At 43.9% G+C, this 26316-nt stretch overlaps 1 protein-coding gene and 4 gene segments (V, D, J or C); 3 read left to right on the forward strand and 2 right to left on the reverse strand.

Moving 5' to 3' along the window:
• The first annotated feature begins 698 nt into the window (after positions 1–698).
• LOC131984403 (uncharacterized) lies at positions 699–4009 on the forward strand. Its single transcript, XM_059349235.1, has 3 exons — positions 699–825; positions 934–3037; positions 3079–4009. The coding sequence occupies exons 1-3, from the start codon at positions 699–701 to the stop codon at positions 4007–4009; spliced, it is 3162 nt and encodes a 1053-aa protein (XP_059205218.1).
• An 11125-nt stretch (positions 4010–15134) lies between these two features.
• On the forward strand, positions 15135–15707 carry LOC131984404 (immunoglobulin kappa variable 1-39-like). The segment is given in 2 exon segments: positions 15135–15186; positions 15388–15707. Coding segments are annotated over 2 exon segments (372 nt in total).
• Positions 15708–16254: 547 nt separating this feature from the next.
• On the reverse strand, positions 16255–17896 carry LOC131984922 (immunoglobulin kappa constant-like; the record flags this gene model as incomplete). The annotated part of the segment is given in 2 exon segments: positions 16255–17188; positions 17836–17896. Coding segments are annotated over 2 exon segments (402 nt in total), but the record flags the coding sequence as incomplete, so codon positions are not given.
• Positions 17897–19009: 1113 nt separating this feature from the next.
• LOC131984405 (immunoglobulin kappa variable 3-20-like) lies at positions 19010–19491 on the forward strand. The segment is given in 2 exon segments: positions 19010–19061; positions 19169–19491. Coding segments are annotated over 2 exon segments (375 nt in total).
• A 5477-nt stretch (positions 19492–24968) lies between these two features.
• Positions 24969–26100, reverse strand: LOC131984406 (Ig kappa-b4 chain C region-like). The segment is given in 2 exon segments: positions 24969–25943; positions 26097–26100. Coding segments are annotated over 2 exon segments (348 nt in total).
• Positions 26101–26316: the final 216 nt, after the last annotated feature.

Below are 26316 nucleotides of genomic sequence, written 5' to 3' on the forward strand. Positions count from 1 at the left end.
TGTCAGCGGTGTCCTCCCGGAGCCCCAGCCTGCCGTCTAAGTCGGACCGTTTTCAGTCAGCCCTGACTGAAAAGGCCTACAAGGCAGCTGCGCTTTCGGCCAGAGCGCTCAATGTCCTCTCCCTGCTCACGGCCTACCAGGCTGAGTTGTGTGAGGATTTTGTGCAAACTCAGGACCCGGCTGCGTGGGAGGAGATCCCGGTCATTACCGACCTGTGTCTCCGTGTCCAACGCTGCGCGGTCCAGGCCACGGGGAAAGCGATGGGGACCATGGTCCTGCAGGAACGGGCGCGGTGGCTCAACCTCGCCAACCTGTCGGACAGGGAGAAGGACGACGTCCTGGACATGCCCATTGTCCCGGAGGGGATTTTTGGCTCCGCGTTGGCCTCAATGCAACGGCGGTGTGAAGCCAAAAAGAAGGAGGATGAGGCTCTCCAGCTCTGCCTCCCCCGTAAGCCCCCTGCGCCCTCTCCACCTGCGCAGCGTAAAACCTTCACACAGGCTGCTTCCCAGGTTTCACGGTTTAAAGTGCCTAAGCAGCCAAGACCCCAGCCTGCGCCGCCTTCCCAGCCAGGTCGGCCCAGCTGGCCCAGAAAACCCTCGGTCCCGGCCGCGGCTCCGCCGGCCCCGCCCGCGCAAGCTACCGGCCAGGCCAGGAAAAAGAAGAGAGCGGCCTGACCGCCCCTCTCTCCACCGGTGATGCAGCTGGACGTTCCCCGTTCTCCAGCCCCACCTGTTCGGCTTTTCAGCGTGTGCCCGGGGGCCCCCCACGCCCCCGCCTCCCAGCCGCCACGGCCTGCGCCAGAGCGAGCCGGGAGAGATGGACGTTTGACGGCGGAGAGTTCAGCGGTTGCCCCTGTCTTACGTCCACAAGCACGCACACACACACACATTTTCTCAAAGAAAATAAAATGTGTCCCGCTGCCGCATCCAGGCCGAGTGCCGAGGGCGCAGCTAATAAAAGCCAAAAGAATCACAATGAGCAGCGCGGTGGCAACGCTCGCTGTTCCCCCTCGGGTAAAAGCCGAGGCGGGGACGGCGGGGCCGCCGCGCTGCCCACCCGGACGGCCGTCCACTGTGCCGTCCGGGTGCCGTGCCACTGTTCCACCACGGGAGGCCGCCACCGCACCGCGGCTGGGGCCTCTCGTGGTGGAGGGGCTGCGGTGCGGGACCACTCTCTCCCTCAGGTGGGAGAGATGGGCGATTTCGCGGGGTTACAGGCTGCAGTTCGCCGCCGTTCCTCCGCGTTTCGCCGGTATAATACACTCTCAGGCTCGGGGGGAGTCAGTTCGTGTTTTGCAGGAGGAAATCCTCTCGCTGTTAAACAAAAGAGCAATTTGTGTCGTTCCCCCCGCACAGTGTCAGAGCGGTTTTTACTCCAGGTATTTTCTGGTTCCCAAACGGGGGGGGACCGGTATTCGCCCTATCCTGGATTTACGTGCTCTGAACAAATTTCTCAGGAAATACAAATTCAGGATGCTTACACACGCATCCCTGTTGCGCCTTGTGCGGCAGAACGATTGGTTCACTTCTGTCGATCTGAAAGACGCGTATTTCCACATCCCGATCTATCCTCCCCACAGAAAGTATCTGAGGTTCGCTTTCCAGGGGATCTGCTACGAGTATCGCGTACTTCCCTTCGGCCTGTCTTTAAGCCCGAGGGTGTTTGTGCGGTGCACGGAAGCGGCGATAGCCCCGCTGAGACGGCAGGGCATTCGCCTGGCCACGTATCTGGACGACTGGCTGCTGCTGGCACAGTCGGAGCAGGAGGCCAGAGCGCACACGCGTATTCTCATGCAACACCTGGTGGATCTGGGTTTCGTGATAAACGCGGAAAAGAGCGTGCTGTCCCCAGCGCAGGAGATAATCTTTCTGGGATTATCCCTGGACTCGGTGTCTTTCACGGCGCGCCTCTCGGCGGAGCGTGTGAGGGTCTTCAGGACATGTCTCGCGCTTTTTCGTCCGAGGAAATCTGTTCGATTCAGGTTGTGTCTTCGGTTACTCGGGTTGATGGCGTCTGCCATTCTCGTAGTCCGTCTCGGTCGCCTCCACATGAGGGAATTCCAGCTGTGGGTGGCCTCATGTGGGCTGGACCCCGTGCGTCATGGCGCACGGATGGTGCCGGTCACGCCGGGGTGCGCCAGGTCGCTGCGACACTGGCGAGTCCCGTCTTTTCTGACCCGCGGGGTACCCATGGGCTCCGTTCTGTCCAGGAAGGTGGTCACTACGGACGCCAGCCTGACGGGATGGGGCGGGATTCACGAGGGCCGGTCTGTGAGGGGCGTCTGGAGTGTGGGCCTCCAGCGGTCTCACATAAATTTTCTGGAGCTTTCAGCGGTGTTCCTCTCCCTGAAACATTTTCTTCCGTCTCTCATAGGTCAGCATGTCCTGGTGAGGACGGACAATACGACGACGGTGGCGTATATCAACCGTCAGGGGGGTTTACGCTCCCGTCAGCTGCACATGTTGGCACGCAGACTGATCCTGTGGAGCTGCGGTCGTCTCCTCTCCCTGAGAGCGACGCATGTTCCGGGAGTCCTGAACACGGGCGCGGACCTGTTGTCCAGGGGCGCGCCAGTGTACGGGGAATGGACTCTGCACCCGGAGGTTGTGGAGCAGTTGTGGTCCCGTTACGGTCGGGCCGCGGTGGATCTGTTCGCGTCGCGAGAGAACGCGCAGTGCGCGCTGTTTTACTCTCTGCGCGGCGTGGATGCTCCCCTCGGCATAGACGCGTTAGCGCGCGCCTGGCCGCGCGAGCTTCTTTATGCGTTCCCTCCCCTAGCCTTGATACCCCCCACTCTGTCCAGAGTGAGGGAGCACGGCCACGCGCTGATTCTGGTAGCTCCGCATTGGCCTGCGATGCATTGGCTGGCGGAGATATATCGGTTGCTGTGCACCCAACCCTGGCAGCTCCCGCTGCGCAGGGACCTGCTGTCGCAAGGGGGGGGGATGGTCTTCCATCCGCACCCGGAGCGCCTGGCGCTCTGGGCTTGGCCCCTGAGTGGCTTAATCTGTCAGCTGGGGGTCTCTCACAGCGAGTGATTTCCACTATTCAGAGTGCTCGAGCCGCCTCCACTAGGTCTCTGTATGACTGCAAGTGGAGGGTGTTTGAGGAGTGGTGCCACAGAAACGGCCACGTTCCTCTTCAGTGTCCGGTGGGGGTGATTTTGTCATTCTTGCAGGACCTGATTGACAATCGGAAGGCTTTCTCCACGGTTAAGGTGTACTTGGCGGCTATTGCCGCGTGCCACGTGGGGTTTGGGAAGCTGACGGTGGGCCAGCACCCGCTCGTTTGCCGTTTTATGAAGGGGGCGCGCAGGCTTCTCCCCGTGTCCAGGCCGCTGGTGCCGCCTTGGGACCTGGCTGTGGTTTTGGAGGGGCTCAAGGGCCCTCCGTTTGAACCACTGGAGGGGGCCGACTTGAAACACGTGTCTCTCAAGGCGGTGTTGTTACTGGCTCTGGCTTCGGCGAAGCGGGTTAGTGACATTCATGCGCTCTCGGTGCACCCGTCGTGCACTCAGTTCTTCCCGGGGGATGTGAGGATGACCTTGAGGCCCAACCCGGCTTTTGTGCCTAAGGTGGTGGGCTCATGTTCTCCTATTGACCTTGTGGCCTTTGCTGCCTCATCTGGTGAGCTGCGGTCGCATGCGTTATGTCCAGTCCGTGCTGTGCGCACCTATGTGGATAGGACTGGGGGGTTCAGGAGGAGCGATCAGCTGTTCGTCTCCTGGGCTAGTCCTCATAGAGGGAAGCCTATTACGAAGCAGCGCCTGTCCCACTGGGTGGTGGAGGCGATTGCTTTGGCCTATGCGGGTCAGGGTTTGCAGCCACCTGTGGGTCTGCGAGCGCACTCGACTCGGGGCGTGGCTACATCCTGGGCCTTGTTCAGGGGAGTGTCTGTTCAGGACATTTGTGCGGCGGCGAGTTGGTCCTCGCCTCTCACTTTTGTCCGCTTTTATATGTTGGACGTCTCCGCTCCTTGCGTGGCAAGCGCGGTGTTGATGTCCTGATTGGAACAGATTGTTTTCCCTGAGGGTTGGTGGACGCTGGATAAGCTTGTCTGGCAATACGGGAGCAACCATATCCCATAGTGAGACATCGAACGAAATATTATGAAAGAGAACTTTAGGTTATTTACATAACCCCGGTTCTCTGAGTAATATGAGTGAGATGTCTCACCAGACAACCCTTCTTGCTTGGGCGGGTGAGAAGAGGTGCTTATCTTGAATGACGTGTTCCCGTCCGCAGGCGGTACTTATAGGAGGTGGGACTACCGCGGGTGGACGGACGGACACGTTTACCAGCCAATCAGGATTGGCGTATTGAGATTAATGCTTCTGAGGTCTGCAGCGGGGGCGTGCATCCCATAGTGAGACATCTCACTCATATTACTCAGAGAACCGGGGTTATGTAAATAACCTAAAGTTATTTCATTACATATATTGTGTCATTTCATACATTTTCACTACATTACTTTGTTGGATATTATTTTATTTCATTATAAACTCACTTTTATTAAAAAATGTCTTAACGGCATTGTTCCCAGTGACACTTTACTTTCAAAAACAAAACATATGAAGTATCATATCTCATAAAGAATATGTGTGATCTAATCTTATTAATATTATCGATGAAATGTCAGAAAAATGTTAAAAATCTCTGTTTTATTTTCCCACAGCACAAACACATGAATTCAAATGTGTTGTTTTAATAAACCCACACGCTTAAATATATGTAAATATGAGTCTATGACCATATATGACAAAGAAAAGCATTAATATTCATATTTGAAATAACAGAACTGTTTGGCATGTTTTGATGCAATATATTACACTCAAATGAAGAAATTTTTTACTCATGAAAGTAGATTTGAATGTTTCCAAAGACATTGAAGTTTAAAGGTGTATTTTCACTGGAGTTGATTCCAGTCAGATCTAATTTATATTATCTTACCTATTAAATGTGAAAAATAATAAAACATTGCCTGTTATAATTTCCCTCAGCCCAAACAGATGAATTAACATTTACTAAAACAACAGTCTGTACACATTTAAATATAAGTAAATATAAGTTGATGTGCATATATGACAAATAAAAGCATTAAATCTTTTAAATTGGAGAAGCTGGAACCAGCAGATATTTGACCTTAAATGACTAAAAGGATTATTTGATGATTAAAAACAGCTACAAGGAGTCGATTAATCTGCTAATTGTTGCAGCTCTATTCTCACACATCACACGAGGACTCTGAGGAAAGAAACACACTTTTCTCTGATTAACAGCAAATTTCAATGAAAGCTGGTTTTCTTCTTCTCCTTGTGGAAGACTTTTCCATCTGCCTGCTTCCTAAAGCTCAGTCTGACGTCGTCATTCAGCCCCTGGTCCTTCAGCTTCTGTTGGAGCTGAGAAATATTATTACTCACACAGAGAGATTACTGTTAGAGCGTAAAGCTTTTACAGCTTCTACCTCTCACCCGGGTTCTTTTTCCTAAACTTGGTTTACAAAACACTCAGGACAAATGAATAAAGTCAACCATTTATTGAAAGAATCATAGCCAAATGCAATGCTCAGCGCTGGACTCTGCCAAGTGACCCCAATGGCATCACAGGACAAAGTGCTTACAAGCAACCCTGATGTTACACATAGCTTCTTGGATTTTGGCGAAATCCCGGACAATGGGTGGGCTCTTTAACACAATTGGTCAATTTGGAAATGATATGCACTGGTTACCACCCATTAACCAAGCATCTGGGGATTGAACATCTCCCTGATCTTTCAAACTTTATGTGTATGTGTTGTTGTCTGCTGAAGCTCCACATCCTATCCTGTACTCCCCCATGCATACCTTTCCCTGTACTCTGACCTCTCCTAACCGTAAATGACCAGTCCTATCAGTGAATGATCCAGGTCAGAATTTTAAGTCTCAGGCAACCTGAGTACCCCCACTCCCACAATTCCCCCTGTTGAAGTGATTTAATCACTTCACCCAAAAAATAGTGATGTGTTAAACCTGCCAGGGGCTAGGCAAACAGCAGGTCAATGTCTTGGCCTTCAGCAACATGTGCCGCCTCCCCCCGGCACCTCCAGCCGATTCACTGCTGATTTGCCACCTCCCTGTCCAAGCAGGCCTGTAGTGTGTGTGCAGACAGAGTGTGTTATCGTGTACATTTAATTCTCCCAACTCAACTATAGCTTCAGCTAAGTGTAGACGTGCCCTATATCTGTAACTGTGTTAACCTTATCTTCGCAAGTATAAGCAGCAAATTGAAAAAGCGGCAGGGAGTGATCTTCATCAGATGTCTTCACCTCGGTCTGAGGCCATCTTTCTCCAACCTGTGAATCTTAATTTTAGTTAAGTTATTGTAAAACTCCTGTTGTTAAGTGGATCACAGAAAAATCCTTCATTCACCATTCCTGCCATTATCAACATTTTTTAGACATTAGACATATTAAAATGTTTATAGTATATTCTATAGTTTTGGTAGACAACCTATGCAGAGGCAATTCATTTATAAGATGAATTTTATGTCTTTATATTTCCAATTTATATTGTATCATTCCATGACATTTATTGACCCTCCCCACATGTGAGTCTATGTCAAACTTTACATGTGATCACACTCCCATTAAGTTTAACAAACAGTGATATGCAATTATCACCATACATTTTAGCAGTCAGAGAATAACATTAATCAGACAATTTTGTTTTTGTTGTGCCCAATGTGTAGAAGTGTCAGATGGTGAAAAGTTTTCTGCTCTAATGTTTTACACTCCTTTAACGTGAGTTCAAAAGGATCTAGGCCTTTCTCTGTCTCTGCCATTTCCTCTTCGCCTGCTAGTTTCCTTAAGTGTGTGTATGTATGACCTAAGGTCAGAGTAAGGTCAGAGTGTCTTGTGAAGGGCTGAGTGTGTGTGTGCCTGTTCTCTGCTAACTGTCTTCTCTCCCTACTTGTATGTGTATTGTGTGCTGAGTCTGATGTCCTCACAAAGCCTGTCAGGAGAAATATCAATGTTAACACACCACAGTATACATTTTAGCTTCTAACTAATAGACATGAAATGTATTAATTGTATGTTAGCCTTAGCAGATAGAACATATCTTTCAACACTTTTTGCAAACACATTATTACTTATTATTACTTTCAACAGCAAACACAATAAACTCATGATGAAAATGGTGACTTTTAGTGACCAAACAGTAGACCTCAACTAAAAATGGTGACCTGGTTGTTTTTAGTTCAGAGCCAATTCAATTCCATTTAGGTGTAAGACTAATCATTAGTTATAAGTACTACTAGAAGCTAGTTAATTGTCATTCAATTAATCCTAAGCCAAAACAGTAAAAATAATACTATCAAACCCCGGCACTAGCTGGCGATATAGATTAGAATACCTGAAATAAACAGTTTGTTTGGTCAGTATATACTTTTAAAAGGGACTACCTGTGAAGATAAATTTACGCTTTTTTTTAAATAATATTGTATCATAGTATACAATAGGCCGAAATAAGATCATCAATTGGATAGTATACCTCACAGGACAGCTATGTTGTATATATGATTAGTCTCATGAGAACATTTTTGTTATACCGTTCTCTAAGGTATATAAAAACTGGGCATGTTGAGGGTTTACAATAAAATTTTCCTCTCCTTTTCCTTCCAATTACCGACTAGTTACCTCTGCGTCTTAAAGGGGAACCCCCTCAGTCATTTGGTAGTGATTGTTGATTGTTGTTTCTGTTCTTGTTTTCCTCACCAAAGAATATGCGCGACAATTATGATTGTGATAACCGTCAGGGTGATCAGGCCTGCCCGTGTATCACAACCAAGTCATTGGAATGGCTTATCATACCTCCTTTGAAGCATGTCCATCTTCACCCCACTCCTTCTCCTCTTCTTCTCCTCTCTGTGTTCACTCTCCTGCACTTTCTGATGCTTTTCCTTTTCCCTTCATCCCCTCTGCTAACCTTCTCTTAGTTCATCCTATTTCTCTCATACCATCTGTGCATCCAATCTCTCTCTGCCTGCCATAACCACTGTTCTCTTCTAGTCCTGTCTTTTTGCTTCCTTGCCTTCCCTACTTTCCAATCCTTCTCCATGTTCTCTATATCTTTCCAGTGCCTCTCTTTCTGCTCTCTCTCCTGTTGCTCCTTCTCTGTTTTACCTTTTTTCTTTTTCTTTTGCAAATCGTACATAGATTTTTATTGTTTTTTCCTCTCTTACTTCATCTTGTCAACACATACTAATACCTTCTTTTTTCTCAGACTTTTCCTTTAGTCCTCAGTTACAATATGCACAGTGAAAAATTATCATTATACACACACTGCCCTTATTGTCTGAAGTGGTCACCCGAGGAAGCCTAGGGCCTAACCCTCGCCGCCGGGGGAAACAAGAGGAACTAGTGATTTTGGAAGTTTTCGTCAAGCTTCTACCCTTTCAGGCGGACGAAACTTAGCTAGTCTTTCTCCCAAAATCTCCTCTGTTTTCCCTTTTACAACAGACTCAGGTGCAGTGTCACCAACCCACAAATCCCCACAGAACTGTGTTCTGAAGAGCCCCGTGCAATGGACCCGTGAGTCCTGGAGCTTTCACCTTAGAGCACAGGAACCTCCCCACAGTCAATATGAAAAACAAAAAATCTGTCCCTGCGTCCTGTTATCCTTTTAAGTGCGGAACTGACCCATTCCAAATGGGATTTTGACAGTCCCTAACTGCCTTCGCTGAATAACGACGGTTAAAAAACCACTTGTTCCAAACAAGATTTTTTCCCTAACTTAATTATGTATATATTTATTCCTACACTATCTAACAGAACCGCACCTACCTGTTCCGAACAGGTTTTCTAAATTTACGGCACCTTCCACTTTTACGGGAAGTCCTGATGTGTTCCAAATTCCTATGTTTCGGACGCTCATTTACTTGCCCTATATGTACATATGTGATTTTAACATTACATGTGACAAACAAACTTTCAAACTTTATGTGTGTGTGTTGTTGTCTGCTGAAGCTCCACATCCTATCCTGTACTCCCCCATGCATACCTTTCCTGAACTCTGACCTCTCCTAACCGTAAATGACCAGTCCTGTCAGTGTATGACCCAGTTCAGGTCAGAATTTTAAGTCTCAGGCAACCCCCACTCCCACAATAGATAGTTGCGATAGCCAATCAGATCACGAGTTGTGTCAGTAAGGCCCTCTAGCTGGCCTCACGTTGAATGTGACATTTACGCTTCCTGTGATTGGATATGGATACTTACTAGTTTGAGCCACGGCAGTGCTATGTGGATCAACAGAGTCACACCCGGGACTGTTAACGGTATGTAAATAATCAGCTGGGTTGTTTTTGGTTGGAACATATCTCCATTGACTTGGATGAGTTGACTGCCTAATCCTTTGTACGCGATTGTTCACATACACATAGAATCTTCGAGATTTGTTGTTTATGTAGCCTAACACTACTTTACTGTCAGTGAAGAACGTTATCTTGTCCAGTTTTTGGCCTATTTCCTCTCTGACCTGATCAGCGATTTCTGTAGCCAAGACTGCTGCGCAAAGTTCCAACCTAGGGATGGTGAGCTCTGCCAGAGGTGCCAGTTTGGCTTTGCCAAGGACGAAACTGACCTCTGTGAGACCATCTTCAGCTTTCACTTTAAGATAAGCAACTGCTGCAATCGCCTTTACCGAGGCATCAGAAAAGACACATAACTCTGTGCCTTTGGCCCTCGTCAGTGAAAAGGAAGCATAGGCGCGTGGGATATTCAACTCATTAAGCTCTTGGAGTGAGTCCTGCCACTTCTGCCACTTCATGAAGTTCTCTTCAGGCAGAGGTGTGTCCCAGTCTGTGCCTTGAGAAACTAGTTCTCGCAGGAGGATCCTACCTTGGACAGTCACTGGTGCCAGAAAGCCCAATGGATCAAACAAACTGTTGATGGTGGAAAGCACCCCTCTGCGTGTGAAAGGTTTCTGGGACTCAGGAACGTTAAAGGTGAACGTGTCCCTTCTCATATTCCAAGCGACTCCAAGACTGCGCTGAACAGGTAAGTCATCAACAGCAAGATCCAGCGTTTCAATGCCCTTGGCTCGATCCCCTGTGGGGAAAGCATTCATGACTTCTGCCTTATTTGAGGCAATCTTGTGGAGCTTCATGTTGTAACATTCCAGCAAGTTCTGGGCTCTCTTCAAAACATCAACTGCTTCAGCCTCTGTAGGGAAAGACCTCAGAGCATCATCCACATAAAAGTCTGTCTTGATGAAATGACAAACATCACTGCCGAAGTCCTTTTCTCCCTCTTGTGCTGCTTTCCTTAATCCATAGGTTGCCACCGCTGGTGACGGACTGTTTCCAAACACATGAACTCTCATGCGGTAATCCAGCACATCCTTTTCAAGGTCATTGTCTCGAAACCACAAAAAGCGCAAGACATCTCTGTGTTCTTCCTGAACAAGAAAGCAGTAGAACATTTGCTTAATGTCTGCGGTTATGGCAACAGGGTCCTTCCTGAACCTAAGAAGTACTCCCAGAAGGCTGTTGTGTTGAGGTTAGGACCTTGGAGCAAGACCTCATTCAACGACACTCCTTCAAAGCAAGCACTTGCGTCAAAGACAACCCGTATTTTTCCGGGCTTTTGCAGGTGGTACACGCCAAAAATAGGAAGGTACCAGCTCTCCTTTCCCTCCTGTAATGGTGGTGCCAATTCAGCATGTCGGTTGTCCAGGATTCCTTGCACGAACTCCACAAAATCCTCTCTCACGCTGGGTCTCCTCTGAAAGGTACGTTGCAATGACATAAATCGTTGCTGTGCATGCTGCCTATTATTAGCGAGCAGCTTCCTTGGGTTACGAAATGGCAAGGGTGCCACCCAGCTACCACTTTCATCCCTGACAAAGCCTTCATCCATTAGCTGCAAGAAGGACAGGTCATCAATAGAAGGTGCAAGCTGATTGTCTTTATCAGACCTTTGGAAGACTGTCCCTCCAATATTTTCCTCTTGATGCACTGAAGTACATGACAAAGGTACAGAGCTGATCTGCTTGAAACCCTGACTGAAGTCCTCCTTAATCTTGACAAAGTTATCACAAGGATGCATACAGCTAGGGCGGCCATTTTCCATGAAGGATGTTTTAAATGTGTTCACTTCTCTTGGGGTGTGAGCTCCACTCAGACAGACGTCACCAACAATAACCCACCCAAGGTCATGCTTCTGGGCAAACGGCGTGTTGTGTGGTCCATTATACTGCTTTCTCACTTTGTAGACCTGGAGAATGTCTCATCCTAACAGAAGCAAAATGTCTGCAGAAGCATCCAGAGCAGGTATTTCATTGGCTATCACTCGCATGTGGCTGTAGTGGTATGCTGCTTCTGGAGTAGGAATTTCTGCTCGGCTATTGGGCACATTATTGCACTCTATCAGAGTTGGAAGAGAAATACACATTTCTCCTGTGACTGGCTCAACAATGAAACCATGAGCTCTTCTTCCAGTCACACTGACAACCCCTGCACATGTTGTGAGAATGTATGGCACTGATGGTCCTTGTATGCAGAAGGCATCAAAAAACTCTGTCCTGGCTAAGGAGACGTTGCTTTGATCATCTAAGATCACATACATCCTCTTGCTTTCCTCACGACGACCGTGTGGATATACATTAACCAGACATATCTTTGAACACGACTTCCCTTTAAAGCTCTCACCACAAACCTGTGTGCACATTGTAGCTGCTGATACTGATCCCTCTTCAGGTGAACTCTCAAACTCCCCGCCATGCTCTTTGGAGGGGCTCAGCAACTTTGACTCCCTTGGAGCAGGACCTGGATGTAGTGCAGTTATATGTCTCTCACTGTTGCACTCTGCACACTTCACCAAGATGTCACAATCTTTAGCCTGGTGAGAGACTGAAGCACAGCACCGGAAACATATGCCCTTGTTCCTAAGTAATTTCTTCCTGTAATCAAGCAGCATTGCTCGGAAGACCTTGCATTTCTTAAGCGGATGAGGCCTTTTATGTATTGGACATAGCACGTTTGGATCATCTGTTTGTTTTCCTACACCATCAAATGTTTCCTTGTACACATTAGTTTTGTGTACTGAAATTTGATTTTTGTAGCTCACATTCTCCATCCTTTCCCTTTTGACAGCAGTCATCATGGAACCAGAGACATTGAAGCTTGGATCATTCCTTGCGTTGGCCTCTCTCCTTATGAACTGAGAGAAGACTGAGAATGGTGGGAAAGGTACATTTTAGTCTTCTTTATATTTTGACCCAAATGTCATCCATTTTTCCTGTAAATAGAAAGGCAACTTCTCTACAATAGGACTGATTCCTCTTGCCGTATCCAAGTATGTTAACCCATGTAGATAACCATCTTCCTTTGCAGCTTCAAGCTCAAAAAGTAAATCTCCAAGTTCTCTGAGTCTGTAGTTATCTCGGTTGGCGAGCTTGGGAAATCGATCTATTTTTGCAAATAAAGCTCTCTCTATAGCCTCTGGAGCTCCATAGCATTCTTCCAGTCTTGTCCAAATCAGGCTCAGACCCACTGATGGTTCCCTGATATTAACAGACTTCATTCTGCGAGCTAGCTGACTCGACTCCGGACCCAACCATTTTATAAGCAGGTCAATCTGTTCATGGGCAGAAAGCTCTAAACCCTTCACAATACTGGTAAATGTTGATTTCCAGCTAAGGTAGTTTTCTGGCTGATCATCAAATCTGCTCAATCCACCTGATACCAGCTGACTCCTGATCAGAAACTTAGCTAGATCTGATGTCGCTCCACCCTTCCCTTGGTTTGGTAGAGGATTGGATGAATGATGGCTGATCACTCTATCCCTCTGTGGCTGTGACATGTACGTCTCTTGTCTTTCTTTGTGAATGCTTTTCTGATGTGGCTTGGACTGTTGTTCAGGAGAGCCAAACTCTCGATCCACAGTAAGCAGGTTTGACGGCTGTTGTGAGCGTTGGCTTAAGTCGAGCTGCTCGTTTGTGTGACTCTCTGTCACTGTAACATGCCTTTCCAAATATTCACATACTTTCTCATGTGGACTCTCTAGTTTAGGTAAAGACTCAAAGTCTAATAAACTTCCTCGAGAGCTAAGTTCACCAGCAGCAGCCTCCATAACGACAGCTCTGGCAATAGCTGCCTCTGCTTCTTTCTCCTGCTTAAGCGCATCTAATTCTGCCTCTAGACGAGCTTTCTCAATTTTAATTTCCATCTCCTTCCTGCTGAAGATTGCTCGAACTTTCGCTGCTTCTGCTTCTGTGCGCGCTTTAGTGGCTGCCATACTGACACTCGATTGCTGTGAGCGTGAAGATCGACGAGAACTGGACATATATGATTTAACATCAAGGGTCTCATCATTCTGTGCCTTCGATGCTCCTTCCATCAAGGCGTCCAAATGGGAATCCTGTTCCTGCTCTTTCTTCTGATTAGAGGCTGCCATTTTACTGTACTGTTCTCATCAGTTATGAAACAGTAAGCTAAACTAATTTCTCCAAAAATCTCCTCCAATGATCAGGCTGTTTGACGTACTTGGCAGGATTTTAATGAAGAAAAGGTAAAACTGAAAATAAACAAATAATACAGACAATCTTAACCATTTGCATGAGTCAAATATACCTTAAAACATGTTAAATACTCCTAAACAAATATACAAATACAAATAAACATACTCACTGGCAATGCCACAAGAATAAAGCAGGATGAGGATTGTTGCTCTACCGAATTACAAAACAGGACTCCTCTAACCGCAAGGAGACCAGAGAGTCACCAAAATAAAAGTCACCTCTTCAAAGTAAAAGTTCTTAAATTTCTACCAACTGTTACATGACAGTTGCAAGTGCACGTGTGATTTGTTGTGATGACATCGTAGCTGTGCGGCGGAGCACTGGTCATACAGTATTGTGGGCATAGCATGGTTGGAATAAACAAAGTTGAGTCGGGCTGCTCTGTGCACATATCGAGGATGACGCAGGAGTCTGAGGGATTTAATTTCAGCGAAGCAGTTTGGAGTACAGTGGCAGGTAATATTCCTGAGTTGAAGAGCGGAGTATTAGCGGAGGACCAGAGATGCAGCAGCTAGCTGCTAATGACTGGTCTACAGAAGAATGGAGAGAACAAACGGAGTAAGGAAGGTCCAATCTGGAGGCAGACGAAGGCCAAGCCCGGGTAGAGACATTGGAGAGATAGCAGCTGGCGGCTAACAGGCCTAGAGCCGGCTGTTTGTCTCTGCGCTGGGTTGGAAGAGGGCAGCAGCTAGTGGCTAGTGGCCGCGGTGAGCAGACAGGACCAGACGAGGAGGTAAATAAAAAATAGTGCGATCGTCAGCACGCTTGTTAATCAAAGACGTTAAATGAAAACAGGTTGAAATCAATGATCAGTTTAAAGTTAACACCGTTAAGGTACCGAAACATGGTACCGTTTTATTTTACATGAATCGGTACTCGGTAGTACCGACGGAATTCGTTCGGTACCTATAAAAGTACCGAATTCGGTACCCATCCCTAGTCTTGCTAGTGTCTTTCTGATATTAAACTGCGATTTTGCAATGTATTGTACAATCTTGTTAAAGCTTGCATATTCTTTGTGGACTCATTTAATAAAACTTTTTGGAAAGATAATTTTAAAGACCCTTTTATTTTTAAGTTTTGACAGTAGCATATCAGATATGTTTTAATTGCTGATGTGCCGGAAAATAGCCCATTTTGTACACAACTGAGGTGATGCAATGCCTAGTAGTGCTTAAGTGTGTTTATACTCTCCAGTCCTGGTGTTATAACTGCTGGCATAATGAAAGGTATTTATTGACTAAGTTGGACATCACTGAAGGCCTAAGTGTGAAATGCACCGCGCCATATCTGTGTATATTGGACAACATATATGCTGATTGCAATAGATGACTTGCATTCCTTGTCTTCCTATCAATTTTCTTTCAAGCAAAATCTAAAAGACCTTCAAATTAAATGTTCTATTATGTTCCTGTTTTTTCATAAAGAGCAGAATCGGATGTTGCTTTGGTTGACAGTTCACTGCCTCTGTGTGTTTGCATGTGTGTCCTGCCTCTCTGCTCCCAGCTGTTAAGAGGCCAGTGTTGATCAGTGGCTGTCCAGGCCTTTCAGAGACACTGACACGCCGGCAGCACAATGAAGATATCACTGATTCTACTGCTGCTCACCCTGGGGCTCCTTGTTCAGGGTGAGACTCTCTTCTGAAAACTTTGCTTCAGGATCAAACCAGGTTCACCACAATGATGTTCTGCTGTGATGGAGAAACAGTGAAACAAGCAGCATTTACCGTCTTCCATCTATTATGCATATTAGAGGAATGACACTCTTCTGTTTGGATGTTGATCTTCTTTCTCTCATTAACACTTTTCCTCTCTTTCATGTTTTCCAGGTTCATCAGGAGACATCATCCTGACTCAGTCTCCTGGATCTCAGTCTGTTGTTCCAGGACAGACTGTCTCTATCACATGTAAAGCCAGATCAAGTACTGGTTACTGCTTCAACTGGTACCTTCAGAAAGCAGGAGAAGTTCCTAAACTCCTTATTTACTGTACTTCAAACCGGCAGTCTGGGATTTCAAATCGTTTCAGTGGGACAGGCTCTGGAACTGACTACACTCTTACCATCAGTGGAGTTCAGACTGAAGATGCTGCAGTTTACTACTGTCAGAGTAGATATGATATTAACAGTCAAGCTGTGTTCACACAGTGAAAAAGCGTCATACAAAAACCTCCATCTGAACTGACTGCTGCAGCTGGAAGCTACTGCAGAGACTGACACACTTCACTGAGCGCGCACACACAGTCAGATCAGAAGTGTGAATCATATTTCCTTATCTCTGACTTGATCTTTAAAACTTTTTGTGTCTCTTTGTGTCAGATAAAATGTACTCTATGTATCATGTATCACTGGTGTATTAATTAGATCGTAACGGGGAAAAAAAATGCAATTATTTATAAATCTTTGGTGGATTTGAGACATTTAACATAAAGCAGTCAGTCAGACATTAGAAACTATTTCAATGAGCCTGAAAATGTCCACAACAAACTGAACATCAAATCTTCAAGGGTTTGAATTAGTTTCAGCAGAGATCTTTGGGATTCACTGTTGAAATGGACTCACAGTTTTTACCCAGTTTAATTAATTTACATAAAAATGGAACAAAAATTCAAGAATAAACTTTCAAAATCATTAAAAAAGTGCTCTGGACTGGACTGTTATATCTTATAAATGATACAGAAAGGAAGTCAAAAGACACTTTTATAATACACACAATAAAATCTTTATTGCTTTAAAAAGTTGAAAGCATAAGAACATATGAGACAGAGACAAACAAGAACATGTGAGAAAGAGAGTTACAGTGTGCAGAACGATCGCCAACAGTACAATGCCTCACATGGGGCACCAATATGTAGCAATTTTTGGATGTCCCAAAATATGTGTATAGATAACTCTAAAATGGGCACCATTTATATTGGTAACATGGGATTACAAATGAATGATAATTGATCTTAGGTAAAAATACGAATTGAATGACATGTTAACTTAAAATGTGGATCTTCAAGAGTATATAAATTTGTAAAATCCGATAGCTTTTTGAGTCTTAAAACTATTAAAAATTAATCTGGAAAAAATGTCCTTCTTATGAGTCACTTCGGCACATTAATCTGATTCATGCTCCTAATATATAATACGTGAAAAAAATATAATGGATACGATGGAATTTTTTATTGTTTGAAAATGTTAAAACTAACAACACAAGCAAGAACAAGTTAATGTTGAAACATCATAAGAGAAACAGAGAAAGAGTGCAGACTGAGAGCAGTAGCAGAGTAAAACCAGTCAGTCAGATCAGGACTGGGGACACTGGTCTCTCCTCAGAGTCTCTGAGAGCGGAGTCTGGGAGCCCTGGGTGGCCTCACAGGTCACAGAGCCCACCTTCCTCCACTGGTCTGCAGAGAGCCTCAGGGTGCTGCTCCAGCTGTAGTGGCCGTCCTTCTCCAGCACCCCGGGGCTGCTGCTCTGCTCCCAGCTGCTGCTGCTGCTGCTGCTGCTGCTGCTGCCGTCCACCTTCCAGGCCAGACTCCAGTCTGAGGGGAAGCCCTTGTTGGCCAGGCACATGAGCGTGGCCTTCCCCTGCTGCAGCTGCTCAGTGGAGGGGGGCAGCACCGTCAGGGTGGGACGGGCATCACCTAGGAGACACCAATCAGATTAGAGGACAGCGGGACCACACAGCTGTCAATCAACCATCAGACACTTGGACACCTTTCCTGTGTGAGAGTTGATCTTCTCCTTTAAGGAGTTTCTGTCAGATGGTTTTTCTGCTCCACCAGTCACTCACTCAGACATTGTTTCACTTCCCTTTAAGAAGCCTCTCATGTATATCAGCACAGAGAGAATCATCGTACAGAATGAGCTGAAATATATCAAACTACACTGGAAATAAAAGAAGCAGGCAACATTTTTAAACTCATCAGCAGCATAAAAAACCTGAACTACACATTATATAAGTACTTACATTTAAGATTTATAAATACAGAATATAAACTAGCAGTAATAAAATGTTTGTGTGGATTTCAGTCATTATTTAGTAAACTGTTCGAGTAATTTAAAGACCAAAAAACTGCAACAACACGACACAATATAAGGATTACATAAAAATGTATCTCCAGTCTTTATCTTCAGTTTGTTCAACGTTAATTTATGAAGATAATTCAACATAACAACAGTCATCACCGTGGTGGAAAACTAAACATCAAACAACATAAGATAAATTAATTATACAATGTAATAATGATAATCCGTGCAAAAACTTTTTTTAAACAAACATTTGACTTACTTCCAACATCCAGTCTGGTTCCTCCACCAAAAGTCAACCACAGTGATACAAACTCATTGAGCCGCCGTACAAAAACCTCTCACTGTAGAGAGACACGGCTCTCTGACTTTGTCTGACTGAACTAAACCTACAAGCCCTAAAGATGACATTTTACAACTGAACATGAAAATAATCTTTTATCCTGTTATTTAAAAACATTTTTTTTCATTAAAATTATTTTTTGAAGTTATGTTGCTGAAGTCAACTTTGTCTCTGAGTGCAAAGTCTTTGACAAAAATTCATCAACAAAAATGATAAAGCAGCTATCTTTTTCCTGGACTGTGTAATATATAAAAACCAGAAAGACAGATGGCTAGAATTATTAAAAATGTAAGATATTTGACTTACTTCCAACATCCAGTCTGGTTCCTCCACCGAACGTGCACCACAGTGATACAAACTCATTGAGCCGCCGTACAAAAACCTCTCACTGTAGAGAGACACGGCTCTCTGACTTTGACACAAACAAACTCACCAAGATAGGTCTCTGTTAGAAGATTTTACAGATAACATGAAAACTCATAACACAATGCCACCACAGTTTTCGAAATGCAGATTTTTATACAATACAGTATATTTAATCAATTTTACAGACATTTAATTAGCTTAGATTGACTTCATTGGAAAAACTTCTCCAGGTACATACAATGCCTTTAACACATCACACCTTAAAAACAGACAATACACAGAATCATATCAATACAATTGTACAAATGGGCAGGTAGCAGCCAATGAGTTATGAGTTAATACAGATAATACATTAAGGCAAATAACATATCAAGTGTCTGATGCATCCTTTGATCAACACCTATATGTAACAGGTAAAAACAGACTTTTAAAGTTGTTTCGGACGGCTCTTGTGACCCTGAATCGAACATTTTGATACCAAGCTATATTTAAACGTCCTGAAACAATATTCTGATGATGCTGATCATCAATGGATCAATCAGTTTATCAGAGTAATCCAGGTCCCTGTTGGAGTCAGTCAGAGCATTTCCATAGAGAGCCACTTTGCATCAGCAGCACCATGCTCCAGTGCTCTGGGAGAGTTTATAGTCCTGAGAGTTGAACACTGGATGACTGACAGCTGTCCTTCATGACAACAGAAGCCACAGAAATCCTCCTCATCAGAAACATGACTTTGATCTGCGTCCTCATCTGGACTCTCCTCTGCTGCTGCTTCACAGGTAAAGTCCAGAGAATCAAACTCCTCTCCTCTATGAACATCCGTCCCTCTGAAATGAAGCCGACAAAACCATGACGCTGTTTGATGTTTCTGTCTCTGTGTCCTCAGAGTCCAGAGGACAGTACACAGTGACTCAGCCTGGAGCAGTGAGCTCTGCTCCGGGAGGCTCCGTCTCCATCAGCTGTAGGATCAGTCAGAAGGTTTATGGTGGGAACTATTTACACTGGTACCAACAGAGAGATGGAGAAACTCCTAAACTGCTTATAACTTATGGTAGCAGTCGTCAGTCAGGGACTCCAGATCGTTTTACAGGCAGTGGATCAAACTCTGACTTCACTCTGACCATCAGTGGAGTTCAGACTGAAGATGCAGCAGTTTACTACTGTCAGAGTTATCACTCTATCAACAGTCAGTATGTGTTCACACAGTGAAAAAGCGTCGTACAAAAACCTCCCTCAGTTCAGTTTCTGTTCTGCTGACAGACTGCTGCAGCTGGAAGCTACTGCAGAGACTGACACACTTCACTGAGTACACACACACACACACACACACACACACACACACACTAGTAGTTGATACACTCTTAAACATAATAATGAATATATATATCTATATATATATATAGATATATATATACACATACATACATGTATATATATATATATATATATATATATACACATACACATACATACATACATACATGTATATATTTTTTATTTATGCATTCATTTATTTTTGTTTGGAAACCATAGCTCAAAGTTGTGCACTTTTTTGTGTCAATTGTTTTTTACAGAGAGAAGTAAGGGAAATGTGTTTACACAAATTGAGTTAAAACAACAACATATCTCCTGCAGCCTTTCCCAGAATATATATGTTTTATTTATTACTAAAGCTGTCATTGCAACCTCAGTCTAGCTCTATTTAAAGTGGATCCATAAGATGTGTTTGGGCCTTTTCACCTTGTAACAACTTTCTGTACTTGATGAAAGAAACAGAACAAGTCAACCATGATGAGATAATGAAAATCATCCTGTAGAATAACCTGATGAAGATTTCTACAGAGTCTAATAAACTGCACAGATCCTTGTGTGCAGAATATTTTGCGTTCTATTTGTATTTACAATTGTATTTTCCACCAATGATAGTACAGGATAGGACAGATGCACTGTTGCACTTTTTCTTAACCATACAGACAATATTCATGTTCCATCGAGGAAAGACAAAACTGAGTCTTCTAAATATCAGGACTGAAATACAAAACTAATGATATGAATGGATGGCCTACAGGTGGAGACACTGCAGAGAATCTCAGGTGAGGAGAATGAGGTGATTAGGCAGGAAAGGAGGAGAAACAGAGCAATCAGGAAACCCCAAACTCAGGGTGGATCCCAGGAATTGTGAACTTATTCTTGGATTGATTATAGAGAATATAAAGGAGAAATATTAAATATATAAATAGATCACAACATTTTCAAATCGCCCCACGTCTCTTTATATAAATTATATTTTAATTTTCATATCTGTGCATATCAGACAACACATACATAGACAGTGAATCCATATATCTGTCTCTAGTGGAAACTATTCAACAGATCATGAAGACACAAGACAGGAAAATATATATATTTTTAGATTCCTTTAATTTCACTACCATTCACTGAGGTCCCCTCTTTGGCAGGAAGACAAGAAATGCAATTTCACTCTTGACAAGTTTCTCTTAAACAAAATATCTGAGGAATATTTCTAGTAAGGTCATGGAAAAAGACCTTAAAAGTACATTTTCTGTTCTGTTTCTGTTTTTTCATAATGACCAGAACACAGTGTCCTCACTTGTTTTGGTTGGTGTGACAGTCCACTGTTGGTAATATAGGAAAGTATGTGTGTGTTTTTTATTCCCTTTTATAATAAGAAGGAAACATGTTTACAAAGAGAGAAAACATCAAACTGAAAGTAATTATTTTCTGTCATACTGTCACATAACTACTGACAATGTCCCTGTTGGAGTCAGTCAGAGCATTTCCATAGAGAGCCACTTTGCATCAGCAGCACCATGCTCCAGTGCTCTGGGAGAGTTTATAGTCCTGAGAGTTGAACACTGGATGACTGACAGCTGTCCTTCATGACAACAGAAGCCACAGAAATCCTCCTCATCAGAAACATGACTTTGATCTGCGTCCTCATCTGGACTCTCCTCTGCTGCTGCTTCACAGGTAAAGTCCAGAGAATCAAACTCCTCTCCTCTATGAACATCCGTCCCTCTGAAATGAAGCCGACAAAACCATGACGCTGCTTTATGTTTCTGTCTCTGTGTCCTCAGAGTCAAGAGGACAGTACACAGTGACTCAGCCTGGAGCAGTGAGCTCTGCACGGGAGGCTCTGTCTCCATCAGCTGTAGGACCAGTCAGAAGGTTCATAGTGTGAACTATTTAGCCTGGTACCAACAGAGAGATGGAGAAACTCCTAAACTGCTTATTTCTAGTGAAGCACGCTCCTCGTCCAATCATACCTTAACAACCGTCACTTAGAGAAGAAAGTCCGACAAGCTTTGAGCTCTGAGCAACAAGGTGAAACGGTGTGAGTACGTGATTTGTAAATCTGACGCCAGGTACCCTCAGAGTTTAGGAGGAGAAGTCGTTTTTTCTCCTTTTCCGTAACTCAAAAAACAAGAGAAGCATTGCTGGCTGAGGATTAAACAGTGTGGGACAGCCCACTCCCAACTTAATACCTCCAAGATCAAAAGACACACATATGTCTGCTCCAAGGTTAGCTGCTAACTAGCAAACATGAGCTATCTAATGATTGTCTAGCTGTTAGATGAGATAACCCAAACCAGATTTAACAGTTATGGTTCCTGTCAACTAGTATTCTTACCACTACTAGTGCAGAACTAGTCCATCAAACTATGCTGCTGGAAGCATATGGTCCTGGAAGCTTGACGGCCATAGCAACAGTAACTGCAGCCTTCCAGGACCTGCTGCTGAGGAGCATCCCCAGAGCATGATGCTGCCACCACCATGCTTCACCCTGGAGATGGTGCGTTTGTGGTGATGTGCAGTGTTTGATGTTCGCTAAACATAGTGTCTAGTCTGATAGCCAAAAAGCTAAATTTTTGAAAAATGTGCTTCCAATTGACCTTGGACTCTCCCACATACATTTGGGCAAATTCCAGGCAAGATTTCATGAGCATATTTTCTCTCCCGTACAGCTCCGAGTGGTGAAGAACCAGGCAACAGTTGCTGTATGTGCAGTCTCTCCCATCTGAGCCACTGAAGCTTGTAACTCCTTCTGAGTGGTCCTAGGTGTCTTGGTGACCTCCCTCACCAGCCTTCTTCTTGTTCAGTCACTCAGTTTGTGAGGACGGCCAGCTCTAGGCAGATTTAAACAAGCGCCAGCTCTTGTCTGAAGCAAGGAAATATCATTAAAGGGAGGAAACATCATTCTGGACAGAGAGGGCCATCTGCACAATGGGGGAGGCCGGAAACAAAGCAGCTGCTTTTGCAGCAGCATCAGCAGTTGAATTTCCATGTGACATTGGATCGGTGGAGCCTGTATGAGCTTTGTATTTACATACTGCAAATGATGCTGAATGAGTAACGCAGACAAGAGGTTAATGATGAGAGGTTTATGAGCAATCGGTTTGCCTGTAGAAGTAAGAAAACTATGTTTTTTCCCCAAAACATGAAAGTTTTGACACATTAAATGCATATTGAGAGTCAGTGTAGACTGTGATGTTCTGTCCTGTTCCTAAAATCAAAGCACATGTTAATGCTAGTAATTCAGCTGGCTGTGCAGACAGGTTGTTAGGCAGTCTTGCACTTTCAACTATACAGTGTCAACCACCTCCAGACAGGACTGTGGTTCTCCATCATCAACTGTAGGAAGCAAAGTTGATGAGTTAAGAATGGTACAGAGTTTCTAGGTGACATGAGCCTCAGTCAGCAGGACATTTTCCAGTGCAGTAACCGTGCTGGTGTTAAATGGGCTGTTTTTGCCTGGAGAATAACAGCATAATGATACATGAACAGTTGTACATGCAAGTTCATTGACTGTTGCCTCAACGTGCTAGGCTTGCTCTTGGTACTGATATGTTAAGTTCTAGTCTCTCGTCATATCTGCATGTTGGTCAGTCCTGTTAGTGTTGAGAAGCTGATTTGCTGTAATCTGTGCCAGTGTGATCAGTTGTTGATAGATTTGGAGGTGATAAACAGACGAGCAGTCTGTTGTTTTTTTTAATAATAAGATTGATTATCAAATTGTGCTCATAGAGGTAATGATCTGAGATTTTAGTAAAATTCAAACAGATCTCACAATTAAAAAACATCTCTCAGTATAACTTACAAACATACCAATAAATATATACTTGGAAAAGATTTGCATGAAAATGTCTTTATTATAAGAAAAGAAATGCCATCATCAACATACATTAAAACATATCACTATTGAAATCTTTTAGTGTAATGAGAGAGAAAGAGTTGCTGAGAGTAGAAGCAGAGTAAAACATGTGAGTCAGTTCAGGACTGGGAACACTGTCAGAGCATTTCCATAGAGAGCCACTTTGCATCAGCAGCACCATGCTCCAGTGCTCTGGGAGAGTTTATAGTCCTGAGAGTTGAACACTGGATGACTGACAGCTGTCCTTCATGACAACAGAAGCCACAGAAATCCTCCTCATCAGAAACATGACTTTGATCCTCATCTGGACTCTCCTCTGCTTCACTCAGGGTGAGAAAGATCATCTTTCTCTCAGGTGAAAATCTGAAATCTGAAAATCTGAGTTTCACCTCAGCATCTCATGTCCAGGCCCAAAAAGAAACAACAGATGAATGTCACATGACTCAGTAAAACTAACAGCATGTAGTGTCCAACTTAACATGTGTTAAGGTTAACTAAACAGCTCAACACAAAATGATTGACCTAATTATCACATCAAAAGACATATTGAACAAAAGGTTGGTGAGTTAAATAAGATCCTTCACACTTATAGTGAATAATCTTACACAGTGTAACTGTCTAACCTCACATGGGTATAATAAAGGCTCACAGAAACATTCTCTTAGTGGGATCGAAACAGGGTGATACAAGAAATAAATTAAAACAAACAATAAATAAAGTGTGCATGTGCTATGAGGTAATGCGAGGGGCGAGGGGGAGGAGTCTCTCTGTGGCATCTGAGACTGAACGTCTCCATGGTAACTCATTCACACTGACAGTAACTACAGATTACCGGGGTCATACTCACAGAACATGCGTTAAAAAAAAAGATTGCCGTCAACATGAATTTGCGTTAACGTGTTATTATTAAGATAACTTTGACAGCTCCAAAAAATAATATCACAATATTAATTAAGTTGTATGTTTTGAAGTTACTTTTGTTTTAGAAACAGACTGAGAGGTTTTACTCAATATAAAAAATTTAGCAAAGTTAGACAGTAGTGGTTTATTAATGAAGGTTAGGCTCAGGACTGGGAACACTGCTCTCTCAGGGTCTCTGAGAGGTATCAAAGAAAAAATGGCCAGGCTTGATTTTTTTGTGTAAAATCTCATTTTTGTTTCATGTTACATCACTTCATGCAGATGATATGCTGACTTTTATTTCCAATTTTGTGAATCTTTCTATTATTTAGATGTTTTCAGTTCAGATCTTCAGAATAATTAAAAGGTAACATTTAACACCAAACTTAACATTTAATGTTCAAGGTCATGAATTAGTTTGAGCAGAGATCTTTGGTATTCACTATTGAAATGATCTCACAGTTTTAACTAGTTTAATTAATGAACAAAAGATTGGAAACAACAATTCAAGAGTTAACTCTTAAAACCACTGAAAAGTACTGTGGACATTATAGTTCTGGCACTGAATGTTATATCTTATACATGTATATGGCACAGAAAGGAATTGAAAAGACACGTTCATAATACACATAATCAAATCTTTATTGCTTTAAAATATTAAAAACGTCAACACAAGCAAGAACAAAGAGAGAGTTACAAAGTGCAGAACTATTGCCGACTGTACAATGCCTCACACAGGGCACCAATATGTAGGGATTTTAGGATGTCCAAAAATGTGTGTATGGATACCTCTCAACAGGGCACCATTGATATTAGGAACATAGGATTACAAATGATGTCTGATTTTGGGTAAAATTGCAAATTTAATGACATATTAACTTAACAAATGGACCTTCAAGAGCATAAATTAGTTAAATTTGATAGCTTTGTGATTTATATTAATTGAAATAGCTGCACCATGTCTACAGTCTTAAAACTATTAAAAATGTATCTAGAAAAAAATTACTTCTTATGATTGTCAGTTTGGCACTTTAACCTGATTCATGCTCCAAATATATAACACATGTAAAAGAAAGGAATTCAAGAGACCTGTCACTTTTATAATCTACGATGGAATTCTTTATTGTTTGAAAATGTTAAAACTAACAACACAAGCAAGAACAAGTTAATGTTGAAACATCATGAGAGAAACAGAGAAAGAGTGCAGACTGAGAGCAGTAGCAGAGTAAAACCAGTGAGTCAGATCAGGACTGGGGACACTGGTCTCTCCTCAGAGTCTCTGAGAGCGGAGTCTGGGAGCCCTGGGTGGCCTCACAGGTCACAGAGCCCACCTTCCTCCACTGGTCTGCAGAGAGCCTCAGGGTGCTGCTCCAGCTGTAGTGGCCGTCCTTCTCCAGCACCCCGGGGCTGCTGCTCTGCTCCCAGCTGCTGCTGCTGCTGCTGCTGCTGCTGCTGCTGCCGTCCACCTTCCAGGCCAGACTCCAGTCTGAGGGGAAGCCCTTGTTGGCCAGGCACATGAGCGTGGCCTTCCCCTGCTGCAGCTGCTCAGTGGAGGGGGGCAGCACCGTCAGGGTGGGACGGGCATCACCTAGGAGACACCAATCAGATTAGAGGACAGCGGGACCACACAGCTGTCAATCAACCAGCAGACACTTGGACACCTTTCCTGTGTGAGAGTTGATCTTCTCCTTTAAGGAGTTTCTGTCAGATGGTTTTTCTGCTCCACCAGTCACTCACTCACACATTGTTTCACTTCCCTTTAAGAAGCCTCTCATGCATATCAGCACAGAGAGAATCATCGTACAGAATGAGCTGAAATATATCAAACTACACTGGAAATAAAAGAAGCAGGCAACATTTTTAAACTCTCATCAGCAGCATACAAAACCTGAACTACACAATATATACGAAGTTCAGAAGTACGTAAAGTTAACATAAATAAATACAGAAAATAAACTGAT

The sequence above is a fragment of the Centropristis striata genome, chromosome 14 (genome assembly GCF_030273125.1).
Source record: "Centropristis striata isolate RG_2023a ecotype Rhode Island chromosome 14, C.striata_1.0, whole genome shotgun sequence".
Taxonomy (NCBI): Eukaryota; Metazoa; Chordata; class Actinopteri; order Perciformes; family Serranidae; genus Centropristis; species Centropristis striata.

Bases quoted from the DNA above. Each gene is read 5' to 3' on its own strand.
- LOC131984403 (XM_059349235.1), top strand. From the start codon at position 699: ATGCAGCTGGACGTTCCCCGTTCTCCAGCCCCACCTGTTCGGCTTTTC. The intron at 826-933 runs GTTTGACGGCGG...TGCCGCATCCAG, and splicing joins GCGAGCCGGGAGAGATGGAC to GCCGAGTGCCGAGGGCGCAG. The intron at 3,038-3,078 runs GTGATTTCCACT...CGCCTCCACTAG, and splicing joins CTGGGGGTCTCTCACAGCGA to GTCTCTGTATGACTGCAAGT.